Source organism: Agaricus bisporus (assembly GCF_000300575.1).
Source record: "Agaricus bisporus var. bisporus H97 unplaced genomic scaffold AGABI2scaffold_10, whole genome shotgun sequence".
NCBI classification, from domain to species: domain Eukaryota; kingdom Fungi; phylum Basidiomycota; class Agaricomycetes; order Agaricales; family Agaricaceae; genus Agaricus; species Agaricus bisporus.
The window spans coordinates 714,008-730,833 of NW_006267345.1; the positions used below are offsets into that span (position 1 = coordinate 714,008).

General features: G+C 45.6%; 7 protein-coding genes across 7 annotated transcripts; 5 read left to right on the forward strand and 2 right to left on the reverse strand.

The window, feature by feature from the left end:
- Positions 1 to 923, forward strand: AGABI2DRAFT_209673 (histone methyltransferase; the record flags this gene model as incomplete). The annotated part of the gene is made up of 3 exons (XM_006455202.1): positions 1 to 602; positions 663 to 784; positions 847 to 923. The coding sequence occupies exons 1-3, from the start codon at positions 310 to 312 to the stop codon at positions 921 to 923; spliced, it is 492 nt and encodes a 163-aa protein (XP_006455265.1). The 5' UTR covers positions 1 to 309.
- An 880-nt stretch (positions 924 to 1,803) lies between these two features.
- Positions 1,804 to 2,430, forward strand: AGABI2DRAFT_55402 (hypothetical protein; the record flags this gene model as incomplete). The annotated part of the gene is made up of 3 exons (XM_006455203.1): positions 1,804 to 1,869; positions 2,029 to 2,088; positions 2,146 to 2,430. Coding segments are annotated over 3 exons (411 nt in total), but the record flags the coding sequence as incomplete, so codon positions are not given.
- A 725-nt stretch (positions 2,431 to 3,155) lies between these two features.
- On the forward strand, positions 3,156 to 6,552 carry AGABI2DRAFT_180408 (hypothetical protein). The gene is made up of 25 exons (XM_006455204.1): positions 3,156 to 3,267; positions 3,330 to 3,397; positions 3,450 to 3,502; positions 3,551 to 3,606; positions 3,666 to 3,682; positions 3,740 to 3,891; positions 3,938 to 4,117; positions 4,169 to 4,271; positions 4,327 to 4,345; positions 4,372 to 4,412; positions 4,461 to 4,484; positions 4,542 to 4,614; positions 4,667 to 4,775; positions 4,832 to 4,853; positions 4,920 to 4,933; positions 4,986 to 5,034; positions 5,085 to 5,130; positions 5,184 to 5,244; positions 5,297 to 5,317; positions 5,364 to 5,402; positions 5,459 to 5,589; positions 5,639 to 5,881; positions 5,933 to 5,992; positions 6,042 to 6,340; positions 6,399 to 6,552. Exons 1-25 carry the CDS (start codon positions 3,195 to 3,197, stop codon positions 6,438 to 6,440), a joined length of 1,995 nt encoding a protein of 664 aa, XP_006455267.1. The 5' UTR covers positions 3,156 to 3,194; the 3' UTR covers positions 6,441 to 6,552.
- Positions 6,553 to 6,807: 255 nt separating this feature from the next.
- On the reverse strand, positions 6,808 to 9,089 carry AGABI2DRAFT_180409 (hypothetical protein; the record flags this gene model as incomplete). The annotated part of the gene is made up of 10 exons (XM_006455205.1): positions 6,808 to 7,044; positions 7,099 to 7,152; positions 7,203 to 7,280; positions 7,337 to 7,612; positions 7,663 to 7,796; positions 8,138 to 8,275; positions 8,327 to 8,415; positions 8,474 to 8,550; positions 8,600 to 8,805; positions 8,963 to 9,089. 10 exons carry the CDS (start codon positions 9,087 to 9,089, stop codon positions 6,808 to 6,810), a joined length of 1,416 nt encoding a protein of 471 aa, XP_006455268.1.
- Positions 9,090 to 10,566: 1,477 nt separating this feature from the next.
- On the reverse strand, positions 10,567 to 12,945 carry AGABI2DRAFT_121201 (hypothetical protein; the record flags this gene model as incomplete). Its single annotated transcript, XM_006455206.1, has 12 exons — positions 10,567 to 10,887; positions 10,941 to 10,954; positions 11,008 to 11,046; positions 11,114 to 11,189; positions 11,240 to 11,521; positions 11,589 to 11,722; positions 11,783 to 11,965; positions 12,024 to 12,119; positions 12,169 to 12,257; positions 12,352 to 12,428; positions 12,487 to 12,782; positions 12,834 to 12,945. 12 exons carry the CDS (start codon positions 12,943 to 12,945, stop codon positions 10,567 to 10,569), a joined length of 1,719 nt encoding a protein of 572 aa, XP_006455269.1.
- A 389-nt stretch (positions 12,946 to 13,334) lies between these two features.
- AGABI2DRAFT_209685 (hypothetical protein) lies at positions 13,335 to 15,135 on the forward strand (the record flags this gene model as incomplete). The annotated part of the gene is made up of 2 exons (XM_006455207.1): positions 13,335 to 13,583; positions 13,646 to 15,135. Exons 1-2 carry the CDS (start codon positions 13,364 to 13,366, stop codon positions 15,133 to 15,135), a joined length of 1,710 nt encoding a protein of 569 aa, XP_006455270.1. The 5' UTR covers positions 13,335 to 13,363.
- A 185-nt stretch (positions 15,136 to 15,320) lies between these two features.
- Positions 15,321 to 16,052, forward strand: AGABI2DRAFT_194904 (hypothetical protein). Its single transcript, XM_006455208.1, has 5 exons — positions 15,321 to 15,365; positions 15,418 to 15,499; positions 15,561 to 15,618; positions 15,693 to 15,791; positions 15,869 to 16,052. Exons 2-5 carry the CDS (start codon positions 15,418 to 15,420, stop codon positions 15,948 to 15,950), a joined length of 321 nt encoding a protein of 106 aa, XP_006455271.1. The 5' UTR covers positions 15,321 to 15,365; the 3' UTR covers positions 15,951 to 16,052.
- Positions 16,053 to 16,826: the final 774 nt, after the last annotated feature.

The window sequence follows — 16,826 nt, forward strand, 5'->3', positions numbered from 1 at the left end:
GAAGAGGGAAGGTTGATGCGGTGTGTTGGGTGATGGGGAGAGGTTGTTGAATCTGCGACGTTTCGGAAACATGTTACGGGTTCGGCTAGGACGGAAGGGTATTACAAGATTACTCATGCCGAAAAAGCTGCGTATGTTGCGCAATATCAAGCTCGTGCAGCAGCAGCTTCAACAGCTACACCTACATTATCTGATGAACCTCAACAACCTCAACATATCACATCTTCGAGATCTAATCGCGCCAATGCTCGTCGTCGTGCGCAAGGTTTAGAAGAAATCAATCAATTCCAGAGGGCGGTGGCGTTGTCTATGGGAGAGACTGCGGCTATTGCGAATGAGTTGACGTTTATCAAGTTTAATCAGTTGCAGACGAGGAAGAAACATTTGAGGTTTGCGAAGAGTCCGATACATGATTGGGGATTGTATGCGATGGAGCGGATTGCGAGGGGGGAGATGGTGATTGAGTATGTTGGGGAGGTTATTAGGGCTGCGGTGGCGGATAAGAGGGAGAAGGCGTATGAGAGGCAGGGGATTGGGAGTAGTTATTTGTTTAGGATTGATGAGGATTTGGTGGTGGATGCTACGAAGAAGGGAAATCTTGGGTATGTTGAATGATTTTTTTTTTCGAGTTGATTGATGGCTGATTTTGGGGTTTTTTGTAGACGTCTGATTAATCATTCATGTGATCCAAATTGCACGGCGAAGATTATTACTATTAGTGGAGTAAAAAAGATTGTCATTTATGCGAAACAGGATATCGAGTTGGGTGACGAAATTACTTATGGTACGTTCTTTTTTCTATTTATCTCGAGGATTGAGTTGTTGATATGATTTGCTCTCGCGTAGATTATCATTTCCCATTCGAACAGGACAAGATTCCTTGTCTGTGTGGTTCTGCAAAATGTCGTGGGTTCTTGAATTAGACTGCCCCATTATCATCGTTCCCTTCCTTCTTTTTTTTTTCTATATACTGAACGGTGTGTGTATATATGTGTAGCTGTTACTCTCCTCTTCCTCCTTTCTTTTCGGTCTCTGTCAGGTTTATACCCACTTGGCGTTCGGCATTCGAATTCGATACACATTTGTTTCCCGCCCCCTCTTATTCTCCTGGGATTTTTAATCTTAGTGTGTGTGGTTTTTTTCTTTATACGCTCTGCTTCTCCCTTGTTGTGCTCTTTTTTTTTTCTTTTTTTCTTTTGTTTACTTATTGTGCGTCTCTTGTGGCTCCCCAACTCAAGCATTCAAATTTCTCTGGGCTCTTTTTCCCTTCTTTATGCATTGAAACAATTATTTATTGTATTTTCTCTTTTTTGTCAAGTGTTTTTTAATATGAAAAGAAGACAGACATCATTTTCGTGACTTGGTATTGATATTGATTTGAGAGTATGAATGTTGTTATTCGTGTATACTTGTCTCTAGGTGAACTTGACTGAACCGTCGCCATCAACACCGCCGTCGTGAGGCAGCACGTGATCTTGTGAGCGATGAGAATGAGTAGAATCGCTGAGCTTCCCACAGAAGATAACAACAGAAATATCACAATATCACAAACGGACAATCCCGAGGTCGACATCGACCACGCTATCACACGACTTTGCCCAATCCGACCGCTCTCGCCCTCAGATCGATCCCCCATCTGGAACTCCCCGCAGGTCACCCTAGGCGACAATCGTTTCATTAACTCTATTTATCATGAGATCTTGCCTCCAATTGAGCTGCTTTATCTTTCCATTCATCTTGGTGTTGTCTGTCCTGGGAGTTCCGACATCTGTAGGGGTAGTTCGGGGGAACAATGTTCATGACTCCATCCAAGGGCGTACTACTCCGTCCTTTCCAGACCAACCGCCTTCTTGTCCCATCTGTGCCAAGGTGGGTCATCTTCTTGAGATACATTACAAAGGTTCCGCCCTTCTCAATTACACCTACCATTTTACATTTAATATAACATCCTTGATTTCCAATGTATTTCTTCAATGTGGCACCCATTATCGCCGACTGGGAGTGACTGTTCGCTAACCGCAATGTCAGGACTATCCGAGCATCAGCGGCTGTGCTGAAGCTGCTCCAGTACTACAGAACTTCACGAATGTCTGTTTTCCTTTCACAGAGAGGTTCTGCTTAGCTTATCAATTAATATTTACATAGGTCATCTTCAATCCAGGCGCCTTCATCGACGTGATCAGGTGTGCTTGTGTAGATACATTCCAGGCGGTCTTCCCGCAATGTGTCGACTGCTTCATCAAAACAGGTCAGGAGGATATTCTAAATACTCCAGATCTTCCTGGGGTCGTCGAGGGGATGAGAAACGTGTGTGCCGTTGCAAGCTCCCTTCTCGGGAATGTATCTGCGACGAATGGCGAGTCGACGCCGAGCGACAATGTTCCTCCACCTTCGCCAACGAATAGTGCACCGGCTCAAATCCTGGAGCGAATCTTGATGACCACGGTGACCGCCGTTTTGATAATTCTCATCGGCTTCATCGTCCTGTGATTTTCTGTACCTTGGAGCCTGACTGGTATTTTCGGTATCTATGATCATAACGACTTTTTAACGACCCTGTGATGTCCTTGTAACGACCACTTGTATCCCTCCTTGTATTTAGCAGTGAAGTCAGGATGTTCTGCATTTGACGCGTTCACCAGCTCTGTATGATGCGTGCATGGTGCGTTGGAGCCATGATATGTTGGCTTCGTTCTGATGATAACCTCAAGGCTCACAGCCCACACTCAGAACTTCACATGACTCCCTTTTTGTCTAATTTCAGGATTCGTGCCGGGGTTGGGTCATTTTTAGTGTACGGTTGCTTCCTAGCTGCATCACTGGGCCGTTTCTTCCCACACGGCGTCTTTTGCACCCTCCGTTCCGGCTCCGAAGATCTACCCTATCATCCTCCATAAAGGACTACACCACTACGATTCCCAAGTTGTTTCTACTATTAGATGGTCAGCCGGCAGCAATTCCATGTGGCTGGTGAAGCATCTCTTTCGATCCCACTTCCTATCTGTGCAGGATGACCCTTGTCCGCTGACTTACGATGCCGATGCTTCGCTTCTTCATTTCTCTATTAATCCCTTTTCCACTGAACGTGTTTTTTACGCCAGTCATAAGACACGAAGCTAGAATGGCCGGGCCGGCAAGGAGTGGTGGTATTTAATGGACAGTGGAACCATGGATGTAGAATCGGTCCTGTTACGATGAAGCTTCTACCCGCATTACAATTGCTCTTCATCCCAGGTGTATCTTTTCTCGCCCAAGCACAGACCGGACGTTAGTGCTTATCCACGCACTGTATTTGAGGCGAGGTATTGACGATTTTCTGTCTCCAATAGTTGCCCCGAAGAAGTTTTTGCCCTTGCCTCTTGGACAAGTCAGACCTCGAGGATGGCTGAGTGATCAGGTAGAGCATCTTCGGCTGTCCTTATCTCTGGTCCCCGACTCATGTCATCCAGTTGGTTGTCCAGACAAATGGCCTTGCCGGCCACGAGCACGAGTTCTATCATTAGTGAGAAAACACAAGTTTTGATTTTGAGTTTCACTCATCGAATCATAGCGTCTCACAAACTGATTGGACCGGCGGTGACTCGCTTTACTCGAACCTAGAAGAAGGTATGACGATGTATCAGCCTGCGTGAATTATGATTGACGCGTCGACTCTGGAAACCCAGCTGGAAGCTACTGGTTTGTAAGTCCATGGATTGCGCGTTTCTCATCATAGATGACGAAGTCCAAAAACGCTTAGAATGCAATGGTTCCGAACAGCGTCCTTGTCAATGAAACCGTCATTCATCAGAAGACTCTCGAGTTCCTCGATTATGTTTTAGATCACCAAGACTCGACTGGTTGGATTGGCCCAGAGGTGAACACTAACAAGCCTCGTTTCCTTTGGGGAAGGTCAGTCAGTAAAAAGGAAAACATCTTCTTTTCTCAACTTTTCTAGATATCCTTTCTTCTTCGGAGCTATTCAACTTACCGAAGTTCATCCTGAGCTTACTGATCGTGTTGTTACTGCTCTCCATAAATTCGTTCCTCTGGCTAATAAGATGCTCCACAATAACGGTGAGGGTGTTGATGCATGGGCTCAGACACGCTGGGAAGATTTTGTCCTCACCTTGCAATGGTAAACTTCGCGGCTGTGGATGAGTTTTCTATCTTGCTGACGGGTCTTAAGGTTGCATGACTTTCACCCTAATGGAAAGGAGGACCTGTTGGTCGATACAATGAAGCAATTGAAATTTACTGGTGTTCCCTGGGAGAAAGTCTTCTCTGAGGAGGTCAGAAGAACTTAATTCAAACCGTGTTTACATTATTGACCTTAACTTCCTATAGTTATTCCCTAAGACGGCCGGTGAGTTACTTCACTGATTTTATCAGCCAAAACGCTCAAGAATCGCAATACAGTGGAACATACACCAGTACGTTCTGAACATTTCGTATTGAATATCCAGCTGAACAAGTACTAGAATCCTTTCAACCTCCCCTTGACAGTAAGTATCGATATCCTGATATCTCTCTGCGGGACATGAATCCAAACTCTATTATAGTGGCACGGTGTCAATATAGCAGAAGGTCTGAAAGCTCTACCAACCACATTCCGTTTCACGCACAATCAAACCGGTGGGTTTTAAGCGCGACTGCTCGCTACGTTATTTTAATCGTGTCCTCGTAGATATCGATACCGCAAGCAAAGGCTGGGACATGTTGTTCCAGTACCACGGAAGACCCTCCGGTATATACGCTGCCGACGAATACCTGGCCGGTTTGGAAGCTGTTCGAGGGTAAGTCGATTTGTGATCCTTGCCTGAGCGTGTTACTCACGTTTAACGGGGTATAGGACGGAACTCTGCCTCGTCGTGGTACGATTCATGTCTGTTTTTAATCAAATCCCAGTTCTGAATATGATTCTTTATTAACGACGACAGGAAACTATGTTCTCGTAAGTTGTTGTCAAGTCATAGTGACCATATATAATGTTCATCTTCTCTCAGGGGGTCTTATCTTTACCAAGTCATCGGAGACCCTAAATTTGCTGACAGGGTAAGCTTGATTTTGTTTCGAAGACTGACATTTTCTCATCGAATTTTAAGGTCGAGAGGATCGCATACAATGCGCTCCCTGCGACAATTACTGGAGGTTAGCGCATACTTTATTCATTCCTATGGACTATCTCCTCAGCCCAAGCGTAGACATGTGGAGCAGGCAGTACTTGCAACAGCAGAATCAGATTGCTTCCAAGGACATGTCTCCGTGAGTGGTCAATTCAAGTTACGTGCTATTAATACCTATTTATATTCCCCAGTAACCCTTTCCCGAATGATGGGTAAGAACTCGCGATGAGGGTCAACATATTTGCTTATATACAATAGGTCTTACTCTAACGTCTTCGGATTGGAACCAAATTACCCGTTAGTCATTTCCGTCAACTGAATCCCTTTTTCCCTCTGTTGAATTTCGACTAAAGGTGCTGCACGGTGAATTTCCCGCAAGGATGGCCGAAGTTCATCTCCAACGCTTTCCTCAAGACCCCTGATCAAAAATCATTGGTGCACTTATATCTTGGACCATTCTCGACCTCGTCCACTCTCTCATCTGGTCAGCCTTGTCACCTCCGGATATACGCCTTCTGATTTATTGCCTGCAGACAATCATGTTACGGTTAACGTTGACACGCTTTACCCATTCAGTGATACCTTGCACACAACCATCACTGCGACTAAAGCTTTCACCTATTTCGTTCGTATTCCGAGTTGGGTTTCCGGAGGCACGATCGCAATCAATGGTGGCAAAGCCAACGCAGTCAATCCATCGAACGGCTTGCAAGCGGTTTCTGTTTCTCCCGGTACTACTACATTTGTTCTCAACTTACCGGCCAAGATAACTATTGGTACGCTAAGTAGCTTTTTTGTCTCAACGTCTCTTCTAATGATTTATGTAGAGAACCGTCCTCATGATTCCATCGCCATTCATCGGGGACCATTCAATTTCGCTTTTGATAGTGAGTGTATAGTTTTGGATTACCACGGACTCTTCTCATATCTTTAAAGTCCCCAGAAACCAGAAAGTTCTTAGGAGAGACTCACGAGAACCTCGCGCAGTTGACCTCGAGTTCGATGCTTCAGGAGCATGGCAGTTCGCAATCGACCCTGCTACACTTCACTTCGAGACGACTTCACCGAGTTCCCTTCCCAGCCCGATCTTCGACTCTGGGAAATCACCTTTGAGCATGACGGTCACGGCTTGCCCGATCGATTGGGACATCGCCGGTAATACATTCGCAGCTCCGCCGCCTTCGAACCCTGCGTGTACAGGAAGGAATACCACGTTGACGTTGACTCCACTCGGGGTAAGTAATTCATGTGTTCTGGTTCAGTGGCATATGTAGCTGAGTTTGATGATCATAGACCACTAAGTTGAGAATCAGCGAGTTCCCTGTCATGTCTTGAAGCAGAAAATGTTGGGAAATCTTGAAGTACGAGTATGTCGTTGGGACTTTTATCCAGAATAGTTAAGCCGAGTTATGGAAAGTTTATATACCATTTATAACATCAAGTGAATCAAATTGAACTCAGTTAAACCACCATGCGAGTTACAGCCATGCCAAGTTAATCAGATACCTGGAATGAGGGAAATCTTATGCACTGAAAATTATAGATAAAGCGCCGGGCACCATGCTACGTTATCAATACATGTCGAAGTCTCAGCATCGTGACACAAATCATGCACACATGCAAATTACAAAATGCAGCGACACAAACTGTTGTCGTAGAGAAAAGGAGTCACAGTAGTCAGGGAGTCCAAAGCAGTCAAGGTTTAAACAAAACTATCCGTCGTCTTAGTCTCCGGTTTTCGTGACCACCATTTTTTCATTAGATAGTAGGGCCAACCTAATCGGACCACGAAAGGTTTTTCAAGAAGCAGATAGCGGCTTTGAAATGCGATTATAATCCATATCGTGATTAGTGTAAGCGGGACGGCGAATGCGACATAATACGGGAGTGTGCCCGTTGCTTCCGGATTGACTTCTTTTGTGTTCATCCCGAATATGCCCTACGCAAAGGTGAGATACATGCATGAGCGTAAAATAAAGAGCAGATGGCGTACAGCAACGAAAGTCGCAGGAAGGAATGCCATGGTGAGGTATGCAATCTGCTTCATCTGTTTTTTGAAGTCAGTGAGTGGACCAATAGATGAATGAATCGACGGACGGCAGTGCTATCTCTTACTGCTGCCTCGGTCATCTCCTTTAACTGTTTGCTGTCCTTGATGTTGACGTCACTGAACACCTATTAGATCATATTTAGCGTTTGTTGACCTCCGAGAAAGGCCACCTACTACATACCAGTTTCATTATGTTCTTCAACCGTTGTTCTTGCATGATAAGATCTCTATTCAGCCGAGTTATTTCGAGTTTGAGGTTATCGCATTCTCTTTCCAAAAAGTGCTTGCTCAAATATCCCTTCTGGATTTCCGCAGGGTCTGAAGTTGTCGCAGGGTTTTTGTGATGACGTATGAATTCAACTCTTTCCCGAAAGTCGTCTAAGAGTGAAGCATAGAAAAGTTGGTGCGCCCGAACGACGTGAAGGCTTTGTGCGATTTCCAAATTGACGTTTGATTCCTGTCCGGCAATGGGTCTCGGTGCTTAGAAGAATTCAACTGTGTACTGACCAAATGGCGTATATGGCTGTATAGGTGTTCCAATGCTTGATCCCATGAGTACATAGCGTGCCACAGGTATATCAACAGAACAAGGGTCGGATCGTTAGATTCTTGTAGCATTTTCTGCCAGTAGACACTTTGACCTGAGACCCCCGATGAGTCGAATGGATTTACGAGGAGACGGTTGAAGCACCTGCAAACCTGATCTTGCTATGAAGCTCCGCCGCCCCTGTAGTCGGTAATTCCAGATCTGGATGGTAAGAGATGATAGTGCTTCCTTTGATGTTCCGTATCAAATGCACCGAGAGCAAATCCATGCACAGGAATCTATTTACTAAGCAGGAGCTTGTCACGCGAAAGTGTTAAATAGATGAGAAAGCTTACAAGAATCGAGTTTTAAAGGCGCTTTTGTGTCAATAGATTCGCCTACTATGGATGTTTTTTAAATTCCCTCTGTACCGTGTCCGTAAACTGTTTAACCTACAGATCGTTGTCGTCGGACTTGAAGAATCCGGCGAACCGTTGAGTTTATTGTTCAAAGAATCAGAAACGGCATTGAGCGGAGTCACAGGCATTTTTTTAGAAGGAACCGAGCGCAAGAACACTAGAGTGAATGTGATACCTATAATGCAGATGAATGATAAGAAAATGTCATCAAGCGATGTGAACGCACTATCACCAACTCCTGGCTGCAGGTCTGCCTGGAACCGAGATGGTATCCAATTCAATGACGAGGAGAAGAAGAATGGTTCAATGTTGTACCTGACGGGATTGTGGTCAATTCCTCCTTAGTTCTATTCAATAAGTTGCGCAATTATACCTCGTCCCTAGCATCTGAAGAATTGAACCTGACATACGTTCAACGAATATGGCCCTTGTTTTTGACCATGACGGGCGCTATAAAAGGCTCATTAGTATAGCCTGGCAAGCAGCTAGCGGTACGGACCCCCGTTGTCAGAAAGCTTTGCCAAGTCTCTGTTTCAAGTCCTGGTTCAGCATTGACTGTGTCTGCATTCCTAAAATGTCCTTGGTTGTCGATATCGACACGATGGCAAACGCATGTTTTCTTAGATTCTCGAGTAATCGCCTCATCGATTTTGCTCTTCTTTACTTGCGAATTTGTCCAGTTCGGGAATCGGGAGCCCGGATATCCTTTCCAACAGTCATTGCATTCTTTATGGTTGCATACATCAGGAATAGGCGGCTCCTCCGCCTCCATGAGTCTGTATTGGTCTTGATTTATTTCTACTTTTGCCGTTAGAAAACAGGAGACGGTCCAAATTGTGCAGCTGCATTCTCTAGAACTTACCGTCATCAATGTCAACCCATGGCCAAGGGGCTGATGGGGCCGCGTGACGGAACGGTGGTGATGCTATCGGATTTGTGGAGTTCCAGTTCTGTCCTGGCAAAGTTTCTTCGGAAGAGCCTGGGTCCATCTGATTGTAATAGTCTCTGAGGCTGGCAGAACAGATGGTGGTTGTATGCTGAGAACATAGCAGCTGGAGGCTAGCTCTTTATGACCGAACAGACGCTGGTTCGCCCGCGGATGGTTATTTGACGCCAGCCCATGATGCAGATTCAGAAAGACGTGTTCTACCCTCGTTGAGGTTGTTCATCAGAAATGGGGCTGTGACATAGAAGACTGCTCGGAAAGGTGGGATTCAATTGAGCTCTGTATAGTGTTTTACGGCAGGTCCAATTGAACATGTTGGAGAAGGAAACCTTCAGTGCAAGTAGCAAGAAGCCAGCCCATACGCGCGTTACTTACCTATTCTGGAAGGCGGGTTTATTTGATCAAACTTTCTATTTATACCCCAGGCGGCGGCCCCGACTACTGTAGTTTTTGAGAGTGAATTTACACCGATGATTTCCTGAATATTGCGTAAGAGAAAGTTGTAGACACCAAGCGTCAGGCTTCTTAACACGACCTGGGTGGGGCCTAAGCAATACCGACGCAGTAAGCTAGCTGCCACAATGTTGCTTCCTTCATAGGCGAAACCCAAATACTCGTCACCGTGCAGTGAGGCTTTGAAGCTGGAGCTACGATCAACGACCAGCGCTCGATCAGCTGAGCCGCAAATTCCGTTTATTAAATTAAACTCAGGATCAACATGCCTCTGGATTTACTCGTTTTCGAGGTTTTTCAGCTTCAAGTCAAGTTGGGTGCTGTATGCCAGGTTCCACTGTGGGCTTGTAAGAATGAGCTTCGTAGGCTCATTCACATTGTCACAGTGATCAACGTAAGTTTGCGGTCAGCTCTAAAAGTGTTCATATACATAGACCAGCCCCGAAATCATGCACATAGTGCGTGGTTAATGTCCAGTGGCAGGCGACGATCGAACTTATGATCAATCATCAGATGCTTGAACTTTCTCAGGAGATGGAGACGGAACCGAAGAGTATATATAGGAACTTAGATGTCGACCTCGGAGTTATCGATTAAGCACGAGACGGGCGTCGATGCCTTTCCCGCCAATGGTTCCCACTACGTATCGTACAGTGTACTCTTGTCTACCCCCTCAAAACTTCCCAATTGTCGCTGGTGCCAGCTCTTGCCCCTCTCTTGTTAGGCGTACCGCAGTCTGCCCACTGCTTCCTCGTGTAAGGGTGGGACGAAATGACTGCTTAGATGTTAGTTTGTTAAGATGTGAGGACTCTCACCCGGAGTTTTGACACCGGACAACTTTGCAAGTAAGGTGGATAGGGAAAAGACAGCCCAATCGTCAATTGATACGGGCTAATAATAATTGCTATAATTGCTAGTGGGAATGCATACTACAAAAATGACGAAAAGATATTATTATACATAGGTGCATCGTAAAAACATTTACCCGTGCCATGCTCGATATGCCAATGAGAAGATTGAGTGAGAACGTAAACCGTAGAGTATATGCCTATTAGATCATCACTTGTCTACGGAGCAGAAGCTGCGCGATCCCGAGAAGGATAAAATGAAGGTCGCTCCTGCATTTCGATATCACCCGAACCCCTAGCAACCTTCTTATCATTTTTTGCCTTTCCCAACTTCTCGGTTTTGAATAACTTCAGTATAAAGAGGATCGGCCAGAGAAGTCTCATGAGGAATCCATAGTCCGCATCTAGGAAATGTTGACATTGATAGGCCATGATGATCCAGACGGTCGCGATCGTCATTCCCGCGGCTGCCACGACGTAATGAGGAAGTGTACCTTGGGTACCTTCACTAATTTCCTTGACGTTCATTCCAAAAACAGCCTATAACCTTCGATCAAGACAAATAGCTAAGAATCAAAGAAAAAGCTGCTTACTGCAACAAAAGATGCTGGAAGGAAAACCATTGTCATATAAGCGATCTGTTTCATCTGAAAAAGTTACATGTTGTTAGCGATGCCGTCGGAACGGCCAAATCGAAGCCTAAGCAACGTACAGCTGAACGAGCGTCAGTCGAGGCATTCTGTGGGACAGTACTTGAATAACGCACCTGAACTATCGCGAACGGCAGCCTCGGTCATTCTCTGCATCCTTCTACTGTCGTCGAGGTTGACACTACTAAACACCTGTGAAAACATCAGCTTACTTGATGAAGGCTGAGATGAAGATGTCGTACAAGGTTCATGACGTTCTTCAGTCGCTTATCTTGCAACTTCCTGCTCATTTCCAATCTGTTGATCCCGGCCAATAATTGGTTACATTCCCTTTCCAACAAGTCCTTTGTCAGCTTCCTCTCCTGCTCACTCGCGTTGTCATACGTGGGATTTGGGTATTTCATAACGAATTCGACACTTTTTCGGAAATGTTCTAGTAGTTCATGATAGTGTAGTTGATGTGCACGAATAACATGAAGCTCGCTCGTCATATGCATCTCGTTCGTTTCAATGACATCTGTTTCCTGTCCAAAGCGACGATGCAGTCAATTGAATAATCGATCAAAGTTTCCCGGGAATGAAAAGACGTACGAGTTTACATATATGAGTGTATAGGTTCTCCATAGCCTCGTCCCATGCGTACATAGCATGCCATAAAAAGATGAGCATGACGAATGTAGGATCGGACGATATTTGAAACATTTTTTGCCAGTAAACACTACGACCTATGTTGAAGTTGAAGTTCTCAGAAGGCCGTTATATAACAATACGCGAGCAAGACATACCCGCAAGTTCGATTCGTTGGTGTAAGTCATGAGCCTTGGTTGTCGATAGAGCCTGGCTAGGGTGATAGGAGATGATAGTACTGCCTTCTGAGTTACGGATCATGTGCACCGAGAGGAAATCTAATACTAGAAGGTGACCAGTCGATAGTGGTAATGGAGCCTGCGTGTCAATCATCATTCGACCTATTTCATTAAAACCTCATGAGTAATTGAAGGCATAAGCTGAAGCAGGCCTGGTTACTTAGGGTTGAGGGTTTAGTCGAAGTCATCGATGATGTTGGTTGGGGGAAATCACTCTCGAGCGTTGCTCGCAAGAATGTCAAACATATCGTGATATCTGGATAGTCTATTAGGGTTCAGGTATGCAAAAGGGGAGCTCAACTCACGATCACCCTTGCCAGCCTGCGGGTCTTCTTGGAAGCGTGTGGGGATCCAGTTCAGTGAGGAAGACCAGAAGAATGGTTCAATGTTGAATCTGGTAAACGAATGTCAGTTATAAGAGAAAGGGTTAAACATGACTGAGCAATAACTGCAGTCCAGTAGAAGGAGAGTTCGAAGAATGAACCTACTTTGCTCCGAGCATTTGCAGCACAGGGCCAGACAGATCTTCTATAAAAACGGCTCTTACTCTGAGGTCGCGAGGGCGCTGCAATTTTCACTTTCATCAGTGACTATGGGAGTGGTTGTGTGGAAATCGGACGTACTTCATTCGCAACAAAAGCCTTCCAACTCTGCTCGATGTTTTTTTGAGTGACTTCCATCACTCCATTTTCGGGCGGAATGGTGAACATGCCCTCTTTGTCTACATCAACGACATACAACCGGCATAGGTCTCTTTTCTTGATTATGCGTTGGATTTCACACTTTTCCACTTGGCGCTCGGTCCAGTTCGGGAACCGTGATTCGGGATAACTTTTCCAACAACTGCCGCCACAAAGAGTATGGTCGCAGAGGGGGGGAACGGGCGGAAGCTCAGAATCGAGCAATCCTCGATCGAATTCTGGGACAAAAATGAACGGCGGTCACCGGAACGAACGCCCGGAATACTCACCGTCGCCAAGGTCTACCCAAGGCCAAGGACCCGAAGGCGCTGCATGGCGGTGAGAGGGATTAGGAACGCGAAGAGGGTCGTTATTGGCATAAAATTCGTCACGTATTCCCATTTTTCTGAGAGTAGGGATGGTGGGAGAAGGAGAACAAGGGCATCTCCGTGCAACGTGCGCGCTGTTCTTGAAAGGCGCTGCAGATGAGACGCCCAAGTTTTAAACCGGTAATTATATTTCTATTTTATTTTATGTTTGACATAAAATAACTTGTGACGCGAGGCAGTGCATTAAATCACCCAAATGTGACATAGATGAACCGACCGGTTCGCTGGAGGCACCTCTCGCTAGTCGCCACAACCAGGTGGGTCAACTTACACTCGACCCCGTTCTTTTGTCTTACGGCCTGCCAGGATGGGCCCCTTATAATCGGAATACGGGACGTTTTTCCTCTCATATTGCTCTTGACTTTCTCTCTCAGCCTGCCCAATATACCAGTCTCGGTTACCCGCTTCTTCGCCCGCCTTGAACACTTATAATGGCAGATATCGATCGCTTCTCAATAGTCACCCTCGTCCTCTTTTTCATCGAAACATTATTCGTCATCCAACCCGTCAAAATTCCAATCCGAATACCATGGCTTGGACGATTCAAAATACCCATCGACTTGAACACGGCACCTATCCTCACTATTGCTATCTTGTGGGCATCTCAATGTCTAGGACCTACAGAAATTCGCCACGGTATCGTGGGCACAAGTATGTCATTTACTCAACATCGTTCGGCTTCATCGGTAACGTTACCTACAAATTTTTTGCAGACGGCATCAAGCCTTACAACATTTTAATCCTGTTTATTTCCTTGGCCTATATGGCCATCACCTTGGACATCACTGGTATCCTCCAGGCAGCTGCCTTTTGGGTCAGCAATCGTGGCGGCAAAAACGGGCGGAAACTCTATCTATACTTCTACATCATGCTCACCCTCATTAGCATGGTCATCGGTAACGACCCGGTCATCCTTTCTGGCACCGTCTTTCTCGTGTATTACACAGCTGCTACGCACCTGGAGCCTCTAGCATGGTTAATATCCGAGTTTGCGGCCGCCAACACAGCCAGCATGGTGCTCTTCGTTGGAAATCCCACCAACGTCGTCATCTGTGAAGGATTTTCCATCAATAATGCCGGATTTACTGGCTATACCATTCTCCCATTCATAGCATGCAACGTGCTCTGTTTTGTTGCTCTGGCGATCCAATTCAGGGATGCGAAATATGTCCCACGGAAACTCGACATCAATGGACAGCTCAATGTCAAAGAGGTTCTCCGTGATCCAATCGGCGCTATCGTAGGCACGATCACCTTGATCTCCTGCTTGATTGTCGCGCTCATCGTCAGCTTCCTGCATACGGACGTTTGGAAAATTATGCTCCCGTTCGCTGGGTTCAAATTTCTATTTGACATGGGCTGGGATCATTACCAATTCAGTAGGGGGCGTAGATCTAAAGGAAGTGAAGAAGACGCTGTGAGACATGCTATCGAGCGTGCCACTGCTGCAGAAACGGAACCCGAGGACACTGTTCGACATGATCAGGAGGATCGACAATCAACGCTGGTTGCAGATACTCAGAAGTTTGCAGAAAGCACCCCTACGCAGCATAGTCCACGGCTGCATGATTCTCCAGCCAGCTCCTCCCCTACGCCCGAACGAAAACAGTCCTCTGATAAACTTTCTTCTGAGGAGCTGGCTGAGCCACAGTTCTTCGTTGCCCAACGCGCATACTTTTCAAAATACTATCAACGGATGGCCGCACATTTTCCGACATTCTTCACTGCTCTTCCTCGACTTCCATTTGGATTAATACCCTTCGCCTTCTCACAGTTCATCCTGATAGAAGCCCTCTCCCGACAAGGCTGGATTGATGTCTTTGGCAGATGGTTAGCCATAGCCTCAGGCGGAGAAATGCACGCGACTGTCTGGCTTGTCGGCGTTATGGGCGTTATATTGTGTAATATCGCCGGAACTAATATTGGCGCAACAATCTTCCTGACAAAAATCATTCATCAAGCGGGTTTCGACGCTTCGGTGCAAAGGGGAGCTGCTATTTCTCTCGCTGTGGCAAGTAATATCGGCGCCGTCAGCTTCACATTCTCAGCTAGTCTTGCCGGGTTGTTATGGAAGACAATTCTTCACCAGAAAGGTATCAAAATCACACAGTGGGAATTTGCCAGGTGGAATACGTTACCATTGATTATGATGACTGGTATCGGGTTAGCGATTGTTTCTGCGGAAATGGCGGTGCTGTATTGAATCCAATAAAATATCAAAGGGGTACGAGATGGACGAAATGCAGAAATCTTCGAAGTAGGAAGTATACCATTATTAACAAAGTGTATACCTAGTTTTTTTTTTTGGTTTCAGTGGTTATTGATATTGAATATTGAAATGAAATTCTGATGTTTTGATCGGCCGCATGTGGCTGTGATATGGTCCCTGAGAAGGTCACGTCAACACTTTCGAAGTTGACCGTCATCAACATAGTCAGTGGATTTATATTTTGGGGCTGAGTCGCTCTAATCTTTGCCAACGTAGATGTCCAACATCAAAGATGACCCTCGCGACTCATCTCTCGAAGTTCCGCTCACTTTCCCCAAGACCTGGTACCAAGAAGCTGGTGTGTAGCTAGCGTTATTCTTTTCGACCTACTCGGGTTCATTTTCCTACCTTCTATACAGAAAGTTTCAGCTCGTCAGGAATGCTCATCTCTGGTTTTATTATGGTAACGCGCAATCGGTACGTCGAGTACAAACTCCAACCTTCACATAAACAAGTCTTATTCGGGTTTACTCATTTGCGGCCGCTCTAAGGTTCCTTGCATGGCCAGCCCTTGCCTTTTCCCTCAACTCCATGTTCAACACACATCCCGCTCGACAGAAAGGAGAAAGCGGAACATGGTCAAACGCCATGTAAGTTTTCCCTCATTTTGCAATCCCCGCAATCCGAAGTGAAGTTATGCGTTTCCTGACCCTATCACCTACGACAGGCTATGTGCATCTGCGCTAGTGGCATCTTATGTACCGATGTTAATCGTTACCAAAACCCAAGGTACTCCTCCCGCCACTTGATATTCTACTCGGCGTCAGGCATCCATGTTCAATATACCTCGTTATTTCGTTATGAAATCTATCTGGTCATATCCAAGCCTCGTAGCTTCGATGCACAAGGTCAAATAAGGAGCAATTAAGAGCGCCATCTATGTCATATACAGCGCGAAGGCTACTAATTAGGATTCTGAATTTCCCAATACGGCTTTGAACGCTCAAACTGAACTCTCTTTTGACTTAATATATTAGCAGACAGCGGAAAAGGGACGATACAAAGCAAACCATGGTCATCTGGTTTGGAACGTTTGCAAGCGCCATCGCGAACCAACTTTGACTCCGAATAGCTCTGAAGGGTCCTCTCTCCTCAGAGACCTGTGACTCTATGTGCCTTCTAGTCTCCCTAATCCCTTACGCGACTTTTAAGTGTGCGACGTCCTCGCATACGATCCTCCATTAAATTCAGCCATAGCCCCCATTTGCGTCATACTTGCAATCTTACCGGTGTCATTAACATCTCAATTTCAAAAAATTTACAATTTGCTGTACCTATATATTCTAAACACCTCCGATAGAGTAGGCTCAGAAGAAAAAGGAAATAAAGAAGTTACCGAAATCAGAAACATGTCAACAAACCTTTTTATAGAACTGACAAGGCGGCCATCAAGAATAGAAGTGAAGTAGAAGTGACAAGTATCAGGTCATGCATAACTTCATACTTACATAGCCTTTTTTTCTCAGTATGTAGGTATGTATATAAGTATGCTATGCGTATTCCCCTTGTAATCCAGTGCAATCACCTTCTCCCGCGACTCAAGGCGCAGTACGCACTTATTTTTCTTCCGACGCCACAGCCTCGACCCTTTGTCAGTCACGCTCTAAATCTATACTGTTATTTTA